General features: G+C 39.7%; 1 protein-coding gene across 2 annotated transcripts in view; it reads right to left on the bottom strand.

The window, feature by feature from the left end:
• The window catches only part of LCP1 (lymphocyte cytosolic protein 1), a 67,822-nt gene that overhangs the window by 8,369 nt on the left and 40,251 nt on the right, over positions 1 to 19,202 (bottom strand). For both annotated transcript variants that reach the window (XM_033176939.1, XM_033176940.1), the window contains 7 exons: positions 18,984 to 19,149; positions 16,485 to 16,627; positions 13,913 to 14,008; positions 12,145 to 12,340; positions 9,792 to 9,870; positions 8,941 to 9,055; positions 7,952 to 8,085 (listed from right to left, as the gene is read on the bottom strand). In XM_033176939.1, the coding sequence (XP_033032830.1) occupies positions 7,952 to 8,085; positions 8,941 to 9,055; positions 9,792 to 9,870; positions 12,145 to 12,340; positions 13,913 to 14,008; positions 16,485 to 16,627; positions 18,984 to 19,149 (929 nt within the window). The remainder of the gene's footprint in view (positions 1 to 7,951; positions 8,086 to 8,940; positions 9,056 to 9,791; positions 9,871 to 12,144; positions 12,341 to 13,912; positions 14,009 to 16,484; positions 16,628 to 18,983; positions 19,150 to 19,202) is intronic.

Raw genomic sequence — 19,202 nt, 5'->3', positions numbered from 1 at the left:
ATAGAAGACAGTCTAGACACCATTACATTTGAGAGAAAAAAAAGAATATATAACAATATTAGTTCCTTTTAGAATAACTTAAGATGTGACTTTATGGCTATTATAATGAAACGTAAAGCAAATACCTCCTTCTAAGTACGATCATTGCTCTGAGCAAAAAGAAAAAGGCAAAGGGAAAAAAATGCAAGGAAAAGCAAATGAAGGAAAAGATTCCAACCTGTGACAACTAAAAAAAATAATTAAAATCAAGAAATAATTCAACATTGGAAAAGTCTGAATAGCCTACATGAGAAAGAAAAAGTATAAAATATTTTTTTCCTTGTATAAGTAAAAATGTCAGAAATATGCTGACAAGGGTAATCTTTAGTCTGAAGGTAAGAATTACTTTAGATACCTACTGTTGTCAGAATTGGTTTGTTTGTTGTTTTGGAGGGGTTGGGGGACATTTATTAAGAAGATGTTTTAACCTCTCAAAATTCTATAGAGTAGGCCAGGCGCCAGTAATCCCAGCACTTTAGGAGGCCGAGGTGAGCAGTTCGCTTGCGCTCAGGAGTTCCAGACCTGCCTGGGAAACATAACGAAACCCGGTCTCTACCAAAAACACAAACAAAAAATTAGGTGGACATGGCAACGCTTGTCTGTAGTCCCAGCTACTAGGGAGGCTGAGGCAGGTGGATTGCTTGAGCCTGGGAGGCAGAGGTTACAGTGAGTTGAGAGAGTGCCACTGCACTCCAGCCTGGGTGACAGAGTAAGACTCTATCTCAAAAAGAAAAGAAACAAAAAAACAAAAAACAAAAAACCCAAACATTCTCTGGAGCAGAGAAGAACCACCATTCCCTAAAGCTACTCCCTTCTGAAAGGGAAATACAGGGGAGAAAGCCCAGAGTCGAGGAACACGGGGGCTTGTTGACTTCATGGTTCAGGTTGGCAGGAGGGGATCAAATGACACATGAAAGACCTTCAGAGCTAAAACTGCAGTGTGTGCTTCTCAAACTGAAACTCAAGAATCCTGTGACTGACTCTCATCTGACCAGTCTACCTAAATTCAGGTCACCCTCCACTTGGGTGCTCTAGGATTTTGCTTACATAATCCATTGGGTATCTTCCTCTAGTTACTGCTCCTATGGACGGTACAGTTCTCCCATGACTTTCCAGATGGTTTTCAAATTTAGTCCCTGAAATAAGAGCAATGCCTTGCTTCCTCTAGGTTAAAGCACCTTCCCATTATTGAAGAGAGGAAGAAAAATGGCTTCTGTAACTTTTCTTTATCAAAATTCACATTTAAGTGACGTCCTATCAGTTACACCTCCCAAGTCTCCCTCAAATCACTTAGCTCCTCTTCATTCTGTTTCTCCATCTCACAGAATTTCCTTTCTGAAGTACAGTTCTGGTCTTTTTTTTTAGAGATGGAGTCTCAGTATGTGGCCCATGGCCCAGGCTGGAGTGCAGTGGATATTCACAGGTATGGTCATGGCTCACTGTGTCCCTGAACTCCAGGGCTCAAGCAATCCTCCCACCTCAGCCTCCCCAGTATGGGACGGACCACAGACACATGCCACTGTTCCCTGCTTGGTCACGTCATTTAAAGTGACTCGACATGGCCCAAAGAATACAGGTGAAGCTCCAGTGTACAGCACACAAGACCCTTTACAATTTGGCTCTAGTGTTCTTTTCCAGCACTTCCCTCCCTGCTTCCTTGCTCATCGTGTGCTACACACACACACACACACACACACACAAAGACCTATACACATTTCAACCGCACAGAGCCATCAGCAGCTTCCCGGCCACACCTCCATCCTCCTTCTGCCTCCTGCTTCCGGGACTCAGCTGTACTCACTGCCTGGGCCCTCTTCCCTTCTAGTGAATTCCTAATCTTTTGAACAATCCTCAGCTCAAGTATCACTTTTCCAGCTTACATAGTGTATTAATCAGTATTGGTACACTTGCTTCAAACCTGTTTCTCGGAACTTTTGATGGCATTGGCATCCACTGGGTGCCCTCGGACAGGGTCCATGTGCCCTGTTCATCAGAGCTTAGCAGACTGCCTAGCACTACTGGGCATCTAGTAAATGAAGGCACAGAGTGGCGGGTGAAATAAATGGAGTGACTTTCTCCCAGGGAAAGCAAGGGGATAATAAAGATGTTTAGTCTGGGCCCAGAGATGGGAACAAATTGCTGAGAAATCATGAGTATAAATGGGATAAGTGCAGATAGATTTTCAAAATATTTCTAGTTTGGAAAAGATCCTACTTTCGATCTATTCATAAAGGTTACATTTTATGGCATAACTGGCTTCTTATTTCTGGATAGCATGCATATTAAGTTATTAGCATTTACTGTAACATCTAAGAATTTCTGCCTAATAAATGTCTGAATAAAAAAACGGTAGGTTAGTGCTTGCTTCATTAGGTCCTCTCCATATATAACCTGATGGAACAAACTAAGTTTAATCTTCTGGTAGCTTCTCTTGTCCCAGGACCTAGTTCTCACTTCCCTTCATCAGGAGTTGCAGCCCTGCATTGTCCACATGCTCATATAAACAGCAGCAGTGTTCCTGACCTACCTCCTAAGCCCAGGAACTAAATGGTGCAGAGGAGAACCCCACCTTTACACTAAAGTCTATCTGCAAGAGTAAAAAGCTACTAAGGAACAGGGAACCTTATAGAGGTATGGCAAATTGTGGAGGCAACTTATTGCATTCTGGGGTTTGACAACAGCCTCTCACAGTGGCACAGAGTTCCAGGGGACACAAGGCAGTCTTTCTGCTGCCTCAAGTGAGATGCAGAGGTTTGAAATGGAATCAGACACCCACTTGTAAGTACAATGATAAAAAAAAAAAAAGGAAAAAAAAACACAAAGAGAAGAAAGAATAGGATTAGGCTGGGCCCGGCACAGTGGCTCACGCCTGTAATCCGAGCACTTTGGGAGGCTGAGGCGGGCAGATCACCTGAGGTCAGGAGTTTGAGACCAGCCTGACCAACATGGAGAAACCCTGTCTCTACTAAAAGTAGAAAATTAGCCAGGTGTGGTGGCACATGCCTGTAATCCCAGCTATTCTGGAGGCTGATGCAGGAGAATTGCTTGAACCCGGAGGGTGGAGGTTGCAGTGAGCTGAGATCACACCATTGCACTCCAGCTTGGGCAACAAGAGCAAAAGTGTCTCAAAAAAAAAAAAAAAAAAATTAGGCTGGAGCCTCCATTCTAGATAGTACACTAAGCAATTGCTCATCTAAATAAAGATTCAAAATATAAAACAAAAACTAATTTGGTCTGTGTCTTTCTAGATTTTTCCTTTTGAGATAATTACTGCATATCATCAAACCTGCTTCGGGATGACCGTGCTATTAAATGGAGCCCTCCAGACAAGATCTCAGTATTACCAGTGTTTGCAAAATGTGCTGTGCTGAAAAAAGCTCTTTGTCAAAATGAAACAGCATTATGAGCTCCAGCTTTAGCCAGTTCTTCCTTCAACAAGAGGATTGATGAGGTTTGGATGTGAGACACCACAGGGATGTGATTATTACCTGCTTACTTTCCTGCCTTCCAACACTTGTTTTATTTATTTACTATTTGGAACAAACAGAGGAACAAACCGTGGTGTTTTGTTTTTGAAGGACCCATCCTGACTTCACCATCCACAGCCTGTTTGACTTGGGGAGAGTTTCCTATTTGTCTGCTTCAGATTCTTTGTTCATTTGTTTGAGTAGAGCTATCATTGCCATGTGCTGGCAGCCTGCTTGCTTCAAGGGTTTTATCTGCAAGTTTATGCATACGCTGTTTGCCAACTGTCCACCCTGAGAATGATTTCCAAGCTACTGAAGGGGAAAGGGAAGTTTAAGTACATATCTCTCATTTGCTCTCATGCGAAAAAATGACAAGCTATTTATTGTCCAGATAAATGACCAAATTAGCACATCAGCACAATTCAGTGAAATAAATTCCAGCTAGAACTGGCTGTAAATTTAATAGATCTTTTCATATATGGCATGCACGGAAAAAAATCCCCTTCTGGTGCCATTTATATAATTATCAGTCGTTTTTTCTCCTTCTACAGTAATATATTTCTCTGTCTACTTTCTTAAATGCACAATTCTTGTGTAGTAAACACTCATGAGAAATACGACTTTTTAACCAGGTGGAGATAGCAATAGCAGAGTAGACCTTATTGTGTATGTGCCAGCCATTAAATAGGGTTTTGAGCCACATTTTTATAAAACATTCAAAGATCATATTGCAAGATGTTTTTCAGATATTATCAAATTTAACCCAGAATAGAGCTGGCCTGAGTTTTTTTATTTTTTATTTTTGACATGGAGTCTTGCTCCATTACCTAGGTTGGAGTGCAGTGGCATGATCTTGGCTCACTGCAACCTCCACCTCCCAGGTTCAAGCAATTCTCCTGCCTCAGCCTCCTGAGTAGCTGGGACTACAGGCACACACCACCATGCCTGGCTAACTTTGGTATTTTTAGTAGAGATGGGGTTTCACCATGTTGCCCAGGCTGGTCTCGAACTCCTGACCTCAGGTGATCCACCTGCCTCAGCCTCCCAAAGTACTGGGATTACAGCATGAGCCACCACACCCAGCTGCCCTGCACTTTTTAATCATCAAAAAAGAATATATTAAAGATTATTTAATATTGAAACCCATGAGTCAGTTTAACTGTTGCAACTAAAAGGACTTTTGCTTTGGTTTTTAAAGCAATCAGTATGAATTGCTAATCTGTTATAAATTTAAAACTTGTGGAAGATAATAAAGATAGCTTGGAAATAGCATCTGGAAATACACGGGTGAGAACAGCCCTAAGCAGTTTTCAGTGATGTTCTGGATACATGCAGTAAACTAAAAGATAGAGTTGGAGTTTCTTTAGCTCTGGAGTTTTAGGCATCAGGGGAGCCTTATGACATCCGCCTCCATCATTAAAAAGACCCCAGTTTACAAATGGGTAATGGAGCTCTATACTTAGTAAAGTAAATGTGAATCAGGGAGTGAAATCTTTAATGATCACTTCTGATTATCCTACCTTATCTGGAAATACTAACACAATTACATCCAGAGCCGGCCATTATTAGGATCTGCAGACAGTGTCTTGGAACTAAAGCCGCAGTGCCTAGGCACACCACAAACCTTGCCTTTGCCATTATCTTGCCAGACAGAATGTAATGTGACATGCAGTTTCTAGGGCTTCCTTCCAGGTAGGAAAACGAATTATGTCACACTAACATAGGCTCTAATGAGGGGATGCAAAATTCCTGCTTTGTCAGAGCTATTAGTATAAGGGGAAAGACTGAAGCATTTATAAGTAAATTATTTTATTACTTACAGAATTCCTATCTAAAAGTCTTCCCAAGCTTATGATTTTGTACCAAAATTGTTTCTTTTTCTTATAATCTATTTTCTGTTTGCGTATCTTCTTATATTCTATTTTTGTTTAACTAATATCACCCAATAATTCTCACATTAGTCAAGCTTATATTCAGTTCCAAAACATTTCTAAAATTCTCTATGAAAGGAACTTCCATTTCTGGCCATGATGGAATAACAGGAACCACATTTAAACACCTCTAGTACACTGAAAAACATACGAAACAATGTTGTTCAGACATCAGACAATAGGAAGCACAGGACAGTGGCCCCTGAAAAGAAGAAAACAAAGTGAGCCTTAAGATTTTCCCAGCATGGAAAAAGTTTCCAAGCTGCAGCAGAGGAGGAGAAAACCCAAACAGAGCATGGCCATCCTCTTGAATGGAGGAAACAGGAATGAGAAATGAAGGAAGCCCAGGTGCCTAGAATTTAAGGGGAAGAATATCAGAGCGGTGAGAACTGTATCGAGAGAAGAGAGTCATTCAGAAAGAAAGCTTCAGCAGCCTTCAGAGGGTTTCCCTCAGTCTTCAGCTGAGGACTGCTCAGTGCACATGTGTGAAGAAACTACTAGAGGCTGTGGGGAAAACCCACCAGAAATGAGCTGGCAGAGCAATCCTTGGGGCTCACACAAGGCTGGAAATAATTTGTTCCCACCAGCTGGAGTGGAAAAATTTCCTAATACATGAGCATCAAGTAAAGTACTCAGAAGACTATTTTCTCATTACTAACAAGCAAAATGAGCTCTAGATTAATTAAGCTTAAAAGTAAGTCTCAAATGGATCAAACTGTATTTAAGTAACTTAAGTCTATCCCAGGATAAAATGTAAGAATATTTAAAGGAATACAGAAATATCCAGTACATAGCAAGTCAAATTCATGATATCTGACATATAATTAAAACATTAGCAGCATCTAAAGAAGCCAAAAAATATGACTCATAATGAAGATGAAAATAAATTAGTAGAAACAGATCACAAAATAAGTTGCGGTAATTATTTTCTGTATGTTCAAGAAGGTAAAGGAAAGGACAGATATGGGAGATATAAAAATGACTCAACATTTCTATACATGGAGACGATAATATCCAGGTTAAAAAACATATACACTGGATGGAGTTAATGGAACATTAGACACACACACACACACACACACACACACAAAAGAGATTAGTGAACTTGAAAACATAGCAATACAAGTTATCCAAAATGAAACATAGAGAAAATAAATAAATAAAGCATCAGTGAGCTTAGGGACAACTTTGAATGATCAAATATACACACACTTGGAATCCCCCAGAACCAGAGTTGGTGGGTACAGAAGATATATTTGAAGAGATGAAAGTTAAGTTTTCCAAATTTGATGGAAAGTATAAACCCATAGATCCTGTAAGTTAACAAACGTCAAGCATAAGAAACAGCAATGGGGCTGGGCACGGTGGGGTGGCACGCCTATAATCCCAGCCCTTTGGAAGGCCAAGGCAGGCAGATCATTAGGTCAGGAGTTTGAGACCGGCCTGTCCAATATGGTGAAACCCCGTCTCTACTAAAAATACAAAAATTAGCTGGGCATGGTGGCGTGGACCTGTAGTCCCAGCTACTCAGGAGGCTGAGGCAGGAGAATCACTTGAACCCAGGAGGTTGCAGTGAGCAGAGATCGCATCACTGCACTCCAGCCTGGGTGACAGAGCAAGACTCTGTCTCAAAAAAACAAACAAACAAAAAAACAAGAAACAACAATATACATCATAATAAAATTACCTAAAACCTGTAATAAAGAGAAATCTTAAGCCAGAAAAGAAATACTACATACAAGCAAACAAAGATAAGAATGACAATAGATTTCCTCTTGGAAACAATGTGAGCCAGAAGACAGTGAAACTATCTTTAAAATACTGAAAGAAAAAACTATCAACTTAGAATTCTGCACTCAGAGAAAAAAATCTTTTGAAAATGAAATAGACATTTTCAGACATACAGAAGCTGAAATCATTCATCACCAGCAGACTTGCGCTATTAGAAATATTTTAGGTAGACAGAAAATGATACCAAATGGAAATCTTAATCTATAAAATAGTAGGAAGAGCACTAGAAATAGTAAATATGTAGATAAATATGGCATAATTTCAACTTTATTTAAAAAGTCCCTTTAAAAGTAATTGTTATTTACACAGATCAGTTGAAGTAAAAGGATGGTAAAAAGATATGCCATGCTGACCACTAATCAATGGGAAGCCTGTAGAAGCCATAGTAGCTATTATCTATTAATGTCAGAAAAAATAGATTTCAGAGAAAAGAATATTAGTAGGCATAAAGAAGACTACTTCATAAGGACAAAGGGCTGATTAAATCAGAGTGAAACAACAATCTAAACTGTTTATGAACCTAATAACAGAGTTTCACGATACTTGAAACAAAAACTGACAGAACTGAAACAAAAAGCAGAAAGGTAAAAAGTGCTTCTCTGGTTATTAAGATTAGCTTAAAATACACATTTACTGAATTAACTCATACTGCTAAAAATTTCCTAATATTTTTCCAGGTAAATAATGCATTCAAGAAAAAGCCACTTCCATAAGCTCTACTACCTTCTCATTAGCTGCCAAATCAAGGCCAATGTGAGAGTGCGGTTTCCTTCATTGAGATCTTGTCCACCGATGCCAACCAGGGAGAACTTCGCTTGATTCTTCCCCAGTTCTACCGCATAGTTACAATTCTCAAGCTGAATGAGCAGAAAGGAAAACAATTTAACGTCACCATCTTGATTATGATAAATATCAGATAAATAATAAAAATAAAGATAAAAATGAAATAAATATGGTCAGACTGAATGACTTCTCAAGTCTCAACTGGTTCTGCAATTCTAGGATTCAAAAGTAAAGAATTTTTCATCTTTCCTTAGAAACCCCTCACTTTCATAAAAAAAATTCATAATGTGGAAAACCGAAATGAATTCCTTATTATGAATATGTTCACCGCTATATCACACTACACAAATGGAGAGCCATCCTTAGTTACCTCCATGTAATATTTCTAAAATAGGTGAATTCACAGAGATTGACATGGAAAATTTGGAGTCTCCATCCTCTGCACACATAGCAAACGGACATGTGAACAGATATTCCTGCAGCTACGCATGGATCATTAACAGTCACAGCAATAAGAAACGCTGAGAAATGGCTGTGTCAACCCTGTTGTTTCAAAACAATGTTCCCACTGTGTTGACAGTCAACAAACTATTTGAACAAGTCAAGCTGTCAGAACAAAGCTCCAATTCTTTAGAAATTAGAATAAAGATCCTGCTGAGGGAAAAATCCCTGTGGCTCTCTGCTTGCTCTAATTATCTTAATTAGAATTTTTGCATGATAATGTTTGAAGACATCCAACATGGAATTATAAGTAAGTAATCGACTGAAATAATGGACACGCTTTAATAAACCTATTCAGGTTTCTGATTGCTGTACTAGAATTTAATTTCTGGATAAACATTGTTTGGCTGCCTTATAAAGTATTTAGAGCGCTCTTGCAGGCTATGACTTTCCTTGCCTGCTGGAACATCAGAACCATCATTGTTTACCTTCTTCATATTGCCTCCCAGTTTGGGGTATGGCGGTTTGTTTACTCTGTTCCAGTCAACAGGAACTTTAATCTTTTCATAGAGCTGGAAGATGACCAGGGCATCTGATAAGTCACTGAACAAAACAAACACAAAAGGATTCTCAGATATCCCACATTTATTCAGGGCCTACAATGGGCCAGACACTTTCTTACATATTAGTTTAGAGAATATTCACAACAACCCTGCACACTGGTAGTCATAGCTCCATCTATAGAGGTGAAGAAACCACGACTCAGAGAGACTGGGGGACTCACTCCTCCCAGGTGTGAGCAGCTATGCCCTTCCATCCAACACGTGCTGCCTCAGGAAAAGAAAGAGCACTGTGGTGATGAAATCATCTGTACACCAAACCCCTGCAACACGCAATTCACCTATATAACAAACCCGCATATGTACCCTTGTACCTAAAGGTTTAAAAATTGTAAAACTAAGTAAATGTAAAAGAAATGTTAAAAAAACAAAATGAAGATGGCTTTAACAAGTGGCGTAGGAGACACTTCACCACAAACTTAACATCTGTTGTTTTGCCTACTTGTGAGCAGATTATACGTATGATCACTTATGACATAGAGTAAATGTTTCATTTTGTTGAGGTACGATTTACATATTGAGCACACAAGTGAGACTGATGTATGTAGGTGAGTTTTTCAGCTGAATAGCCAACATCTGAAGCTCAACTTGGCAGTTTTCCCCTTCCATCAAGGTATGCACATTTTGTGAAGAGAATGCACATCATGGTGGTATTTGGAGTCCTATGGCTCTTTCGAGGTCTCTGTCTTACATTAGAATGAGTTCCCAAATATTCCTACCTGTACAAATGATTGACTCGAGGGTTAACACCCAGAGAGTTCATCCAGTTCCTAAATGTCCGCTCTTCTCTCGTCTCACCTAGATGAAGGAAGACGGGTTATCTTTTGGGATGGAAGAAAACATGCCTTTTTTTATGACCAGAGTTTAACTAAAGAGGATGCAATAAAAACTGAAAATAGAATGAAAGAAAGAAATAAAATAAACCCTATTGGATTTGGATGAGGGTTCTTACACGGTGTTAATTTTTCTTTTCCATTTCAATTCCACATGTATTTCTACAGCATCTATTAGTAGTGTGTGGAATCCTGTGTGGGGTAGCCGTTCATTTGGCTCTCAAAGGCTTACCTTCTTGCTGGAAAAAACAGGACTTTTAGGCATCAAACAGAGATCATACAAGCTACAGAACTCACTTAGGAGATAGATATATCTGTTATTTGAGTTGAGACAGGGAAAAGAACAGTATGGACTGAATTTGGAGGGGGCAGAATTTGAACTTGCCCTTGGATAGCTAGCAAAATCTGGATCAGAAAAAGGAAAGAGTAGAGGATTTGGGGAGATAGCAAGGGGTGGGAGTAGAAGACAGTATAAATATACATATAAAGGGAGCAACAGGCAAGGTCTCTATTAAGAATATCAGGAACTGGTTTGGTCAGGGGTCTATACTGTACAGCCCAATGAGATAACCCTATCTGGAAGAAGGAGTCAGAATTGGAGATATTCTTTATTTATTTATGTTTTTTGAGACAGAGTCTCACTGTCTCCCAGGCTGGAGTGCAGTGGTGCAATCTCAGCTCACTGCAAGCTCCGCCTCCCGGGTTCACACCATTCTGCCTCAGCCTCCCAAGTAGTTGGGACTACAGGTGCCCACCACCATGCCCGGCTAATTTTTTGTATTTTTTTGGAGAGACAAGGTTTCAATCTTTGGATACCAGGTAGCACATTTTAGTTGACCTATTAGACAATGGCAGTCATTATGGCTTTGTAAAATTATTACAATACATTCTTGAGCAAGGCAGAGATATAATCAAATCAGTACTGGGATGTGCCTGGCAGCAGTGTGCAGAATCACTGAAAGGCGATACACATTTGAATTAAACACGGCAGAGGGCAGAGTGTTTGACATTAGCATGTGGGATACACTCAAGCATTTGATAAATGGAGGCTCCAAGATCCATTAAAATAATTGGTGTATGAGGTAATGAATTTGGAAGAGCAGAAAAGAAATGTAACAATTGAGAAAATGTTCCAAAGGAAGAATTATTAGTATTTGCTGATTTAGTGGATGTAGGGATGAAGGATAGGAAGATACAGTAGGATCCAAGGTCTTTAGTTTTGGTGACTAAAGAAAAACAAATGGTATGATTAATAGAAATGGAGCATTTCTAAAAGAGGGCAAATGGGATGGGAGGTGGGCTGGAAAGGCAATGGTTAGGGGTGGGAGGGAAAATAATCAATTCTGTTTTGCATATGCTGCACCTCAAATGATAGCCAAGGACCCAAACAGGAATATTCTAGAAGCAGCTGAAATGGGTGATTAGTGGGCTGGATATATATATTTGGGAGTCAACAAAATGCACACAACCCCCTGACCATAATTCAGCAAATGACAGAAATGCAGGAGTGTGGAAGCACGATTATGCTGCATTTCTAGTGAGAGTACAGTGCTGTGGAAAAGGATCAACTCATACTTCAGATCTGAATCTCCTTGCTTGCGTGACATTCATTTAATATTAATTGACCTTTTTGTCTCAATATTGGGACTAGTTCACGACTTTTTTAAAAAAAAATCAAGTAAACATCTCTGGCACCTCTACCTGGTAGAATCTAATTAAAGCTATATACTTTTTGTTGAATCTTAGAGCATTAACATGAAAAATACAACTGTTAGGGATTCTTCCTCAAAATAGTTTTCTGTACCTCCCATAAGAAACAAAACAAACCAAAACTCAGTAAGCATATCCCGGCATACATTAAATACCATTTTTTGATAATGAATGGTGGCAGTTTCTTGCCTCTAGGAATCAACACAGTCCATTAAGTACATAAATTATCTTTTTCAAACTCCGGATTTATTTCATCTAATAATTAAATGCATTCTCTTTCCTAAAACATTTAATTCTGAGAATGGATGAAGTCTTTGTATAATGGACGTGATATAATGGTATTTAATTACTCCTGCTTGGCTGAAATTGACTTGATGAATCTATTTATTCTCTTTGTTGCATATCAGAGAATTAATGGCCTGTTTGCATGTGCAAATAGTTTATATTTGCTTAGGAAGTGAGTTTGAATTGCCATTGAATTAGAATTGTGAGTGCCTTTCCCCATCTTAAGCAAGTAGTTTGCAGTTACCTTCAAGAGCCCCCCAGTCAATGTCCTGGTTCTCTGGTTTGTGCAGGGCAGGGTATCTGTTAAAGAGGTTGGCAATAAAAGCCAAGTTCAACTTGGGGTTCCCTCGGACAACATCTGTGGCTGTGACAAACTGCCGGCAGCCCAGCCTCTCCGCCTGCTGCAACATGCATTCTGCCCTCTGGATGTCATCCTTCTCCTGCAATGCAAAAGGATGTCTCAGGGCTGGGTCAAGACTCTCCATGCACAAAGCAGATTGCATAACATGAAAAGAAATGGGAATCTCACTGAAATCATTAGTGTCTATCTCAGGCAGACACTTAATAACAGCACATTGTTGCCTACACGCACCTGCACCAAAATCAGAAAGTCACAAGTAAAAGGAATCTCAGAGGTTAAGTAACAAAGGTCTCTCAACTCCATTATCTAACTATTTCAGATGAATGGTTGGTTGCCCTGTTTCAAAAGAGATGCAGTAGATTCCGAAAATTTATCATTTGAGTTTACCTTAATTATTTCCAACCATTAAGATTCCTTTTTATTTTTTTCTTGCACAGATGTCATGAGATTGTCTATCAAAAAATTTTATTTATTAATTTATATTCCCATAACCAGTTCACAAAAGATATTTACACTTGCCAATAAGAGCATGTGATTAGCATATCCACCGTCTCCACATTGAGTCGATATACTTGCAACCCAAACAAAATAAATTTTATCAGTTAACCTACATATTGTTATTGATAAATATATAATATCAATTTTATTTTTGCAGACTTCAGATTTTGAACCACTCAATGTGCTCAAATAATTCTAGAGAATCTCCAGCCATTTGTAAGCGACTCTTAAAACAACACTAAAATTTTGTTGAAATATGGCCCACTGTCCTTAAAGTATATGAAACCACCAATTTTCAGAAAACGAAACTTTAAATTGGGATTATTTCTCAATATGACACTTTACTAGGCGGGCGCGGTGGCTCACACCTGTAATCCCAGCACTTTGGGGGGCCGAGGCGGGCGGATCACGAGATCAGGAGATCGAGACCATCCTGGCTAACACGGTGAAACCCCGTCTCTACTAAAAATACAAAAAATTAGCCGGGCGTGGTGGCAGCGCCTATAGTCCCAGCTACTCATGAGGCTGAGCCAGGAAAATGGCAGAATGGCGTGAACCTGGGAGGCAGAGCTGGCCGTGAGCCAAGATCTTGCCACTGCACTCTAGCCTGGGTGACAGAGCGAGACTGTCTAAAAATAAAAAATAAAAAATAAATGACACTTTACTAGATAACACTACACACTATGCATTTTATGAGCTTTACTTCTCATTTACTTTTACTCTACTTCTTATTAGGAATCAGTTGACTTCAATATGAACTCATTGGATTTAACTCCAATGATATTAAATGAGGCACACAAACAGGCAAAGTGACTTCTCAAGATCAATATTAAAGTGGTGGCATAACAGGTTTCATTATAACATTCAGACCCAGGTGGGGTTATAGAGTCTTCTAAAAGATGAACGTATACAGAAGTGCCTAGCATGCTGGATGGTGTTTAATTACTATTGGTTTCTTTCTTTAATGTTGTATTTCCAGATTCAGTTTTCATCAATTATTATCCCAAACTGCCCACAGTTTTACAGTTTTAACAGGGCTTTAGGCAGAAATGCCCAGTCATGGAACTCCAGAGTCAGGGCCACACAGGGCAACGGAACTGCCAACATGAAAGCAGCATCATGTTCTCCAAACACAACCGGGACCTGGCCTTACCCGCAGTCCTGACATGTCAATAACAACAGCAGGAACGCCTTCTTCATCTCCTTTTGGAGCCACCTGCTCAAGCAGGTGGTAATAAGCTTTTGAGTCCTGTGAGAAATTAAGAAATTCCAATTTCAAAATAGCACAGCTAATTACATACTTAGCACAACAATGATTTCCCAAAAGCAAACATTTTGTTTCATATTCAGCTATCATTCAAGAATGTAACTTAATTAACAAAGCTAGAAACATTCACTAATTTGAATGTTCTATGTGTCTCTTTACATATCACATTTGTTTTTCTTTTTAAAAGGAGTGTAACAATAAAATAGACAAGATATGCACAAAAGGCACCCTAAAGAAGTGGATATTATTCTGTTGTCTTTAGGGGAGAAAAACAACTTATTTACATGTATTAAATTGTATACAGAGAAATATATATATACCTTTATATTGCTGTAGAAGTCAGTCAGCTAAGGTTTAATTAAAAAAAAAAGTGACAGAAAAAGGAAGCAGAAGTTTAAAGCAGAGTTTTAAAATACATTTAAATGAACAATCAGCAAGAGAAAAATAAAGATGTCAAAGACAGAAGACTGAAGCATTAACAAGCAATCTTTATGTAAAAGGAGAAATATTAAGATAAGTGCATTTCATGTCTATCTAGAAGTTAGAAAAATATAGCAGATTAGATACAGGTATTGAATTCTCAAGTTTTCTTAGATTCTGAAAATATATTGGCAAAAAGAATTCTCAGAATTATAGTCTTAAAATACAAATTTATTTTTAGTCAATGAGAGCATACAGATTTTCAGGTAGTTTATTTAAATCATTTAATAGTATCTCAATTTCTCTTAAACATTGAAAAATCAGCTGCTTTTTTTTCTCTACAACTGGTTAGGGTAGGAAAGGCATGGGCAGAGGAGAGGTATGCTCCCCACTTTTGGCATCAGAAAGATGAGAACCAGAGTGTGAGTCATTGATGTTGCACCTGGGAAAACTGATCTTCATCTCTCTTCTTTCTACCCTCCCTTCTCTGACCTTTCACTGTAGCTATTTTGAAGTCAGTGACAGTCACATACAGGTGTTAGGCACCAATACCATCTGCTTACCCCGGGTTACGTCTTTTTATTTTGGCTAAGAGTAACCTCATTTCACCTGACTCTTATGAGCCTTTCTCACTCGCTCTAGCCTGGGTATTCTCCTGGCCTTTGCCAATTCTACATAATTTAAAGACATCACCCAAGGTTGCTGGCTACTCAGACATACACATGACAGTGCGGTCAGTCACCGTGCAGCTGCTGCCGGAGAACAGGCACAACACTGCATAAGTAAGTGTTCATCTTGCCAGTTCCCATCTCATACAGACACTTCCCAAAGCACAAAATGGTGGTTCTAGAGAACACAGCCATTTAATGATAGGAAATTAGGTAAATTTACAACTGAGATCAGACAGCCTAATTTTGGCTGAAATGTTTTACAACTGCAGAGCTTAACTGTTGAACATCAAGGGAGATCATGATAGCCAGCTCCTGTTAAACCCCAGTTCGGTTGGTGGTGCTAGAAAAATGTTAATAACCCATGAAAGATGCATAGTTAGAAAGACGGATTTAGCTTAGATCCTAAGAAATGGGGGCTTTCCATCTAGAAGCTTGACTCTGACTGGCATGGTGCCTGACACACCCTGAGTTCTAAATGCCACTGAATGCACGTCGTGCGGCAGTGGGAAACTGTTACTCAGAGAACTAGAAGCCTAGGTGTACTCCTGTTGAGTCATGTGAACTTTCCTCTGACTCTTTCTCTTTGGGGAAAAGTTATTTAACTTTTGAGAAAGTGGAGACTGAAGTATTTTCCTGGTGTTGCATCCCAGCATCTCCTCTCTTTCCTTCTAGGGACTGCTTTCCACTCCTTTCTGCTCCTTAACCACTTTCTATCTTCATCCATCTGTCATCATGGCCAACAGCTGTTTTCTTTCACCTTGACATGGAACTTTTCATATACTTGAAAACCACAGTGTATTCCTGCCTCAGCCTTTCCCCTATGGACCTCTTTGTCTCTTTATCTGTAAAATGAGAGGATGATAACCCTTACCTCATGGGGTTGTTGTAAGGATTCAATAAGAGAATACATATATAAATCAGTTGGAACAGTGCCTGGCATGTTGCAGACACCATGTTTGCTATTATTAGTGTAACTATAAGAGTCATCTTCATTTAATTTTTTAAAATGAATTCCCATCTGCTGCTCCCATTTATGAAACCAGAGACATTACAGACCTACATATATTCCCTTTACTTGGACAGCAGACTGTTCTCTTGCTCTTCCTCTAGCTCACCTTTGTCCCTCTACTTCCTGATATGGAAACTCCAATTGAGACGCTGCGCTAGGACTCCAGGCAGATCTGTGTGTGGCCCAGGACTATAGCAGCAGATGGGCTCTTAAGGACAGTGAGCACCTCCAAAACAGCACCAGACTAACCCTGGAGCTTCTGAAGAGACGAAGCCCCAAATCTTTGTCTTTTCTTTATTAATGCCCAAATTCCCCTTCACTGCTGCAAAGAGTCATGTTCAAACAACGCTCCTCCTACCTTGATGTCAGTACTGAAGTTGCCAATTTTGTTGCAGCCTGCATTTTCCAGGTGGTAATTAGCCCACCTCAGCAAGAGCTCTTCAGGGGAGAGTTTCATCAAATCCTCCAGGCTCTCACCTTCTCTCAAAAGAGCAATCAGAGCTAAAGAAGCACAAAAACCAAAGAAAAATAAATGCAGTGATGTTGGGGGAGGGAGGGCTTGGATAGCTTTCTTTCTTTTTTTTTTTTTGTGATGGAGTCTTCCTCTGTTGCCCAGGCTGGAGTGCAATGGCGTGATCTCGGCTCACTGCAAGCTCCGCCTCCTGGGTTCACGCCATTCTCCTGCCTCAGCCTCCCAAGTAGCTGGGACTACAGGCACCCGCCACCACACCCAGCTAATAATTTTTTGTATTTTCAGTAGTGACAAGGTTTCACCGTGTTAGCCAGGATGGTCTCGATCTCCTGACCTCATGATCCGCCCACCTCAGCCTCCCAAAGTGCTGGGATTACAGGCCTGAGCCACTGCTCCCAGCTGGGCTTGGCTGTAACTTTCATTGTGCTCTGCTAAAGAGCTAAAGATAACAACGTTACCTCTTTGGGGTAAAGGTTCTTGTAGCCTTTCCCAAGGATTAAATATTTTATTATTATTCCCTTAAAAGAGGTGTAAGCTATTGTGAGCTTATTTATTGTCCCCATTTTTCAGATGGAGAAAACAAGGCACAGTGAATCTCAATGCTATGTTTAAGAACATTTGGGCAGAGCCATAAAAATAACCAAGGCTACTGGCTCGGATGTTTTGCTGGGTCTGTCAAACCACATTTCACAATATTACACCACTTTGCTTTTAAGAGATCAATTTTGTAATAATAACAATGTTCTCTTGTCTATTCCCATAGGTGCTTTATATTTCAAGTGCTTACCTGTCTAATTATAGCAACTCTCTAATGTAATCAACTCTCCTCTATGTTTTCCCAGACAAGTAAATATTTTTTGCTTAGCTAGAAGGTTTACATTTAGCTGAGGTCATTATTTGAAGATCAATATTCTTTCTCACAGGTTCTAAGATCCCCATTTCCTCTCCCCCACCTTCTTTATATTATTTTTAATACATTGGTTTTAAAATAATATTTCAGGATTCTTCATTGGTTATTGTGATTTGGACATACAAATAAAAGTATGTGTAACTAAAGACTAGAACTTAGCTACAGATTTCATAGTGGTAGGATTCGTACCTGAAAACTAAAAGATAACACTGTGTTTTGTATGATACTTCCCAAGATTGGCTACCTCTTGTTTAAGCCACTTGGCTGTCACTGTTTAAATACAGATAAGATGCTGAGAGAAGACGCAATAAGATTGACAGCTACATATTTAGTTGAGAACTCTGAAACCCTACATGGAATTTTCTACAGTCTTTAAAAATTTTTATTCTATCCTATATAGATTTAAGGTGTATAACGTGATGTTTTGGTATACTTATCTTGGTAGACACATACATAGTAAGGTGGTTACTATTGGTCAAGCAAATTAACATACCCACATCTCATATCGTTACCTTTCTTTTTTTTTTTTTTTTGAGACGGAGTCTCGCTCTGTTGCCCAGGCTGGAGTGCAGCGGCGCGATCTCGGCTCACTGCAAGTTTCGCCTCCTGGGTTCACGCCATTCTCCTGCCTCAGCCTCCCGAGTAGCTGGGACTACAGGCGCCCGCCACCACGCCCAGATAATTTTTTTGTATTTTTAGTAGAGATGGGGTTTCACCGTGTTCGCCAGGATGGTCTCGATCTCCTGACCTCGTGATCCGCCCGCCTCGGCCTCCCAAAGTGCTGGGATTATGAACGTGAGCCACTGTGCCCGGCCTCCCTCTCTCCCTCCCTCCCTCCTTCCTTCCTTCCTTCTCTCTCTCTCTCTCTCTTTCTTTCTTTCTCTCTCTCTGTCTCTTTCTTTCTTTCTTTTTTTGGTAGGAAGAGTACCTGAAATCTACTTTCTTGGCAAATTACCAGTACACAATATTATTAACTATAGCTCTCATGCTGTTTAGATCTCCACTTATTCATCCCATATAATTGCAACCTTGAACCCTTTGACCTATACCTTCCTCTGTAGTTTTGATAAGAAATAGACCAAGTTCCTCCTAATCTGGTACCATCACTATAGTATATGAATGTGAGTTGCTTGCTTCACAAAATGCAAGTTAAAAGTCCTCTTATTTGTTACAAAGTATCTAAAGGCAAAGTGAGTTCTGAAGAAACCTCTTGGGATTACAGCGGCAAACATTCAAGACTGAGCCCTATGCTCCAAACAAGCATTATTGTTAGTCTGTGGTCTTAAAAAGCCTTTGCTCTATCATTAAAAAATGCCTGGTCTGTGTGTCTAGAATCTGTTACACAAACACCATGGAATCAATAAAACCATGTAGTTTTCAAAACTTGAGAATTTCTGACATCTTCCTCCTCCAGTCCCCAACACATAAGTTATTAGAAAGCTGTGTCATAAATGACCTTTGGGACTTGGTCTTACCTTCATTTCTGCTGAGTTCGATGTCAGCAAATAACCCAATCTTGATGACTTGCCACAGAAGTCCCAGGACCAGATAAGGCTTCCCCTCCTTCAGGTCCTCAGCCCCTATGTTGACCACATGGCACCCGATGGCTGAGGCAGAGTTCAGAGCCAAGTTCAGATTTTCCTGAGGGAAAAAAAGTATGCAAGTTTTTGTTCTATGACTTTGTAGATGTCCAA

The sequence above is a fragment of the Trachypithecus francoisi genome, unplaced genomic scaffold (assembly GCF_009764315.1).
Source record: "Trachypithecus francoisi isolate TF-2019V2 unplaced genomic scaffold, Tfra_2.0 Lachesis_group18, whole genome shotgun sequence".
In the NCBI taxonomy this organism is placed as follows: domain Eukaryota; kingdom Metazoa; phylum Chordata; class Mammalia; order Primates; family Cercopithecidae; genus Trachypithecus; species Trachypithecus francoisi.
The sequence above is the reverse complement of the archived record's forward strand: the minus strand, read 5'-3'. Positions and strand labels throughout refer to the sequence as shown.